At 42.4% G+C, this 6,269-nt stretch overlaps 1 protein-coding gene across 2 annotated transcripts in view; it reads right to left on the bottom strand.

Annotated features, from left to right (window-relative positions):
• slc25a25a (solute carrier family 25 member 25a) overlaps nt 1-5,979 on the bottom strand; it is a 7,291-nt gene extending 1,312 nt beyond the window's left edge. Inside the window, exons 1-9 of one of the 2 annotated variants that reach the window (XM_083905495.1) lie at nt 5,743-5,979; nt 3,842-3,968; nt 3,655-3,742; nt 3,459-3,570; nt 2,258-2,416; nt 1,449-1,601; nt 1,254-1,361; nt 993-1,160; nt 617-803 (exon numbers count right to left, since the gene is read on the bottom strand). In XM_083905495.1, the coding sequence (XP_083761621.1) occupies nt 617-803; nt 993-1,160; nt 1,254-1,361; nt 1,449-1,601; nt 2,258-2,416; nt 3,459-3,570; nt 3,655-3,742; nt 3,842-3,968; nt 5,743-5,904 (1,264 nt within the window). In that variant the 5' untranslated portion in view covers nt 5,905-5,979. The remainder of the gene's footprint in view (nt 1-616; nt 804-992; nt 1,161-1,253; nt 1,362-1,448; nt 1,602-2,257; nt 2,417-3,458; nt 3,571-3,654; nt 3,743-3,841; nt 3,969-5,742) is intronic. The other variant, XM_083905496.1, reaches the window with a different exon arrangement.
• Between the last annotated feature and the right edge of the window lie 290 nt (nt 5,980-6,269).

The raw sequence follows: 6,269 nt of genomic DNA, 5'->3' as shown, positions 1-6,269 counted from the left end.
AACTAAATCACGTGTACAGTATAATCCCATCGCAGACTGTTATCAGGTCAATGTTTGTTCTTAATTGAGCAACAGATTTCCTAGATCTGATTCTGATAAGAATGTTTATCTTCCTTCAGTGGGTGTGGTTCTTTAAATAGTTAGAGTAGATTTATTACTTATAGCATGAAAGAGATTGCTTAGAGGTGAAAATGTGACTGACAGAAAAAATATGGAGATTTTAGTCAAATAAGAACATGCTTTGGACAGACTTTTCCAACAGGAAACAAGTTTGTAAACCACTCACTTTCCCACACCAAACCTCAGAGGAAATCAGTTAATTTAACGTCACAGCACACAGGAGTTGTTGATCCACTGCTGCCTCCATCACTAAGTTCAAATGTCTTATTTTGTCACTTCAGCGTTTGAAATCCTTTGTTCAGTTTTACTACAGTGACACCGAGTGACCACACGAGGCAGCAGTAGACCAGCAGCTCCTGTGTCCCTGTGAGCCAAAATCACTGATTTTCTCTATGGACTTTGGTGTGGGAGAGTGAGTGCTTTACAAACTATATCTGTTTAACAGTGTAATAAAGACATAAGCATGTTCTTAAAGAGATCATAGACTTAAACTCACGTAGTTTCTTTAGCAACCGTGGGGCAATGGCCTCACCTTCAGCCTGCATGCGGGTTCGGACCAGCGCCAGCGGGTAGCTGGCGAGCTGACCGCAGGTGCTGGACACGGTGCCACAGGCCAGGAGGACAAAAATGCCGGGGTCAGAGCTGTTGGCGCCGTATTGCTGCAGGTATTTGTTCTTCAGGGTCTGAGGGGCAGGGGGAAAAGTACACGATGAGGAAAACTTGATTTTGCAAGACTCGAGGTCAGGTGTGGTGAAACACAAATGTCACCGTTATCTTTTATCTTTGATTTGACCCATCAGTTCAAACAGAGAAGGAGTGAATGTGCCACACGAGAGGCCAAAGTGTTTGCTCTGATGTGGTTTTGACCTCACCTCGTACACCGCCAGGTCGATGCCTGCGTATGGGATGATGCCAAGCATGTTCGGCACGTAGCCTTTGTAAAAAGCCCTGAGTCCTTGCCTCCTGAAGATCTGCTTGGCGCAATCGGAGATTCCGGAGTACTGGCCGGTTTTCCTCAGCGCCAGACGAGTTTTCAACACCTGCACTCAGAGTAAGGAGAATAAGACGTTAGTTTAACATGCGATTGAAGAGTTTAGAGCGGCTGTGAGGCAGATGATGATGATGATAATCACCTCCATTGGGTAGATTGTGCTCTGTGCGATCACACCGGCCATAGAACCTGCGGCAAATCGCTCCAAGATGCTCAGAGTTTCCTTCTCGCTGCCGATGAGATGTTTAATCTGAGGAATTGAGAAAAAGAGTGAATCAGTGAACATACGCCGAGCAGAAGTGGCAACTTCATAAAATTCAACATTTGAGTATCGTACCTGCTCATACGCCATGAACTTGAGCGCAGACTCTGGGGCGATTTTGATGATGTTAACGCCGTTTCCTCTCCACAGAGATCTCATCCCGCCCTCTTTGATCATCTGTGCCAGGCCACTCATGATGTACATGTTGTTGGTTCTCGATCCATAAACCTACAAGACAAGAGTTACATGGAATATGTTAATAACTTTGTGAAGTTAAACATCTTAGGTTGACAAATCAACTTCAGGACTTCGGATTCAAAGATCGCCAAAGCTCAACGTCGACCTTTAACACAGTCAGTGACGTGACTCACAGTCAGTGACACAGATCCAGAGTCTGAACATGCGGACTTTCAGTCACTGGGGCTCGTAAAGATTACGCAGCGGAGGGCGTGACGGAGCAGAGCAAAGTCGTAGGCTGCTGCCACCGTGTCCCGACTCTGTTCCTGGACCCTGAGCCCTCGCTCTGACACACTGGCCTTTAAACATTAACTTATTTAGGACACTGCCACACACTTTGTGCAAGCCCTTTCAATTTAGTGCTTTGATAGGGCTGCAACGATTAATCATTGTAAATCATTTTATAATTAAATCAGTCAGATTTTTCAGCTTCATAAATGTCATTTTTGTTTTGTTCTATATAACAAAGAAATCATTAAAACTGAATTGTGTTCAGGTTTGAGTGTCACCGATGAATGTTTTAACCAAAATACTAACCAATTAATTCATAATAATGGTCAACACAAGTAAAATCTACTTTTCTTTCAGCTGTAGCAGATATAAAGAGGAGAATTCACATTCTCACATTAATGATTAAAACTTCTCACCTGCATCATGACTTTGAGTCGATCCAGGGGGGCGGTGCATGTCCGGGAAACTGCACCAGCTCCGCCTCCTGCCACCAGGTGCCTCCACCACATTCCTGTTTGTTTCTCCTCGATGGTGAAATCGTCAGGCACCATCAGGTTGTCGCCCACATCGAATATCTGACACAGACACACGGGAATGTTCAGATGTCACATGACACGGATGGTATGTGCAAGATCACACGCAATGTCTTTGTGGTTTAATTAAACTTTAATGTTATTACTAACAATAACAAGTCAGTAACACAGTGTTCCAGGTCAGATTTAAACTATGAGGCCTTCACTGGAGGTGAAGGTTTCATTTACTTATCATGTGGAGGATAATCATGGACACAATGACCGACTTAAAAATCTGAGTCGATATTTAACAGGTGATGGTCACACAATATGTATAGACACTATTCATCCAGATACTTGGCAGCAGAGGAGAAATTGATTAGCTTAATTGTGTGCTGCATGAGTGTTTTAGTAGAATATTCATAGTGTGTGCATCATGAAAAGGCTCAGATTGGATACTTTCTGAACAAATCATAAATCTGTAGATGTGAAAGTGGGCCACACCTGCTTTAAAAAACATAAAATTGACCTTTAACAGGAACAAAAACCATAAAAATACATTTATCTGTGTTTCTGTGCCACGTCTGGGTTATTTCTGCGTCATCACTGACCTGTTATACAACTTCACAGCTGATAAAAGCCATGTCTAGGTTAGCAGAAAACGTCAACAACTTATCAGACTCCTCTGACCTGGTCAGGGGGAGTAGCAGTGTCTAATCTGTGCAGACTCATTAGACATCATTTCCTCCCTCAAATCTCCTGTGGGAGCTTTGCTGATCCTGTTTTACGCAACAGTCAGACATAATCTCTTTTACATAATCCTTCCCAAACAAGACCAGCTCCCTTCATCAGCTTAATTTCTGACGCACAGCGTATGCTGCTGATGAAGCATATTTTTGGAAATCAGAAGCTCAATTGACCTGATTTTTTTTATTTATTTATTGTACTGTAACAAAAGTAGAGGAAGCTCAATTGAGCCAAGTCCTCATTATCAACGTGTGAAAACTGACACTACCAACAAACCAGTGACCCAGTTCTTCCAGTGTTCAGTAAAAGTGAAACATTTGTTCCTCTTTTGCGGTTCAAGTCAGGTCTTTGAACTCACCGTCGAGTGCTTCCAGTACAGGATGATCTCAGGAATGCTGTCCGTCTTCTCCTCCATGGCGTAGTTGCTCCAGTCTTCACTGTTGATTGTAATCGTCCCGTTTTTATCCATGCTTTAAAAATAGAAGAGTGTCAAGGTCAGACTCGGTGCATTAAAACAGATTTAGCTGATTAATTGGATTGATTAATTAATCTACCTTTTGAGGGCTTTCTCCGCCTGCTGCTGGGAAACATGCACACCAAGGTCATGCAGAGACTGCATGAACTCTTTGGAATTGATGTTACCTAAGAGGAAGAGGAAGAAGAAGAAAAGTCTCACACATGAGCAAACGACCCAGAGTCGGAGTGAAAGACGAAACCGAGATAAACAAAACTGCCACATACCTGCATTTTTTGCATCAATGTTATTCACCACCAGCTTCAGGTCTTTCTCATGATCTTGCAGATAATGAACAAATTCCTCAAAGTCCAGCTGTCCATCAACCCTGCTTTGCTGCACTTTAGAGGTTTTCTGCAAGAAAACAAAAATGTCACAGGGCATGAGACTCGGGCTCTAACTCATGATTATTTGCACAGTTGATTAAATCAGTCAATTATATACGATTAAGATGTTGTTTGGTCCTTAACACGATCAGTAGTTTCCAAAACACTTTAAACTGTCAGATATGTTGATCAGTGTAAATAAGACATATGAGAACATCCTTTCCAGGTTTGAGTAACAAGTAGCACTTTATGGACCAAACTAATCAAGAAAACAATCAACAAATTACAATGAATTATGGTATCGTTCTAGTATATTATAGTTCTATAGCTGGAGACGTCAGTCCCTGCAGAATGTGACATTTAACAAATTAATGGTCGGTTATGAAACAGAAAGAGTGCCCCATCTAAAGATAACCAGATAATTAACCAGCCAATCACACGACAAGGAACATGATCCCGTCTCTAGATTTATCCCTGGCTTGTATTTCACGGTCCTGCAGGACAGAACCATGACCCATTTGCCAAGCGGCAGAGCTCTTAATGTGCAGGAATGACGTGCGTAACTCGGGTCTATCTTTGACCTCGACCGCAGGACGACCAGCCAACTGCTGTAATCACGTCTAAGCTGTAACCTCAGAGAGTGAGAGGACAGCACCAGACGTCCAGGCTGAAACCTGAACTGCTGCCCTCACAAGCAGCCATATGACAGTCAAATTGCAAAGGCAAATTATGAGTTATTTCTATACTTGGAGACACCTGAGGACACAGTATACAGCGTGACAGTTTTGCAGGTGCTCTAATGACAATGTAAAATGAAGCTGCAACAACAAAACCTAATATAGACTCAACAATTCTGTATTGTACATGAGTTGAGGTTAGCTACTAATGGACTGTATGTGGTGCACTATAGAGTTTAGAGCAGTTTATCAGCACAAAAGCTTCCTACACATGTGCAACTTCAAAAGATTATCTGCTCAGACAAGAAAAAAACCCCACAGAGAAGCTGTGTACAGCAGAAATGGGGATCATGATGCAGCATTTTCAACTCAAAACAACATTTGCAGGCAAAATTAACAGTTAAAATATAGTTGTATCAATTCAGTTTGTCCTGTGAAATCTTTATTGTGCAGTTTGAGCACAAAAATGGAATATATACATGATGATTTATTAACATTTTGCAGCAGGAATATTTGGAAAGTTTAGCTTCCAATTAGCAAAGTTTTGCAGGATGCTACACGTTCAACTAAAGTCCAAGGAGTTTAGAGCACAAACTGCACAATTTATAAATCCTACATTTTCAACAAATGAAACAATGTTTTAAAATGTTTCATAAAGGTTTTTCCTTACCTAAGAATTACACTGAATTTGGGAAAAAACACTGAAATTAGCCGCTTCCCAGTTTCACATGGGGATTTTTTTTGGGTGGAATTTTCCTTTACAGGGACCGACACAGCGCGCGCAAGCTCACGTCAGTTTTGAAAACCAAATTAAAATCTTAAATTAACAAACTAAAGACAACTGCTATTAAAATGAACACGAGCTTTAATGTTTGTTGAACACATTGTATTAAAATGTACTTTAAAGTTTTGACAAAAATTCATGTTTTTTCGGTGCCGGCTTTTTTTGTGCGGCCTAGTCGTAAGGCTTCTTACTCGCCGGTTGCCGGTGCTAATGCTAACCCTTCCGGTACACGAAAAGAAAGGATTCAAATCGACGCTTAATTCAATGAGTTTGAATCTATGCCGAGTCATTAAAGAGTAATGTGACATAGATAAGCTTTTAGAGGGTTTTTTTCCACGTACCTCACGCCACCGTTGGTAGGTTGAGAACTCCTCAGAGGGCAGGAACACGCTCAGTTTGTCGAACACGGACCTGAGCTCGGACGGGAGCACTTTGGACTCGAAACATTCCACCTCCACCTGGTCAGAGTTAGACACGGGCACGTAAAGGCACAGGCCGAGCATGGCGGACGGTTTTAGTTTTTTAAAAAATAAAGCACGATAAATAAATAGCTGGCACAAGTGTGTGTGTCTCTTCTCCAACGGACGAGACTGAAACGCCGGTTTCTTGAGAAACGCCGGCTTCTAAAGAATGCCACGGGGTGTGTCACGCCCTCTTCCAGGAACAGCCGAACGTCACTGGCTGTCCGTCTGTGACTTTGACGTCATTTTACTACCGACCAATCGCTGAGGCCGTTCATTGAAGGTCGCATCGGGGAGACGCCTCCGATTTACGTTGAGAGGAGCGCTCAGTGCTCTCGACCAATCACCGAGCTTGTTGCGTTCACGCCTTCAATTGACCAATCGTGTGTCTTCTTTGATTTAAACCC

Source organism: Microchirus variegatus (genome assembly GCF_963457635.1).
Source record: "Microchirus variegatus genome assembly, chromosome: 18".
Lineage (NCBI taxonomy): Eukaryota > Metazoa > Chordata > Actinopteri > Pleuronectiformes > Soleidae > Microchirus > Microchirus variegatus.
This window is presented reverse-complemented; position numbering and strand designations above follow the sequence as displayed.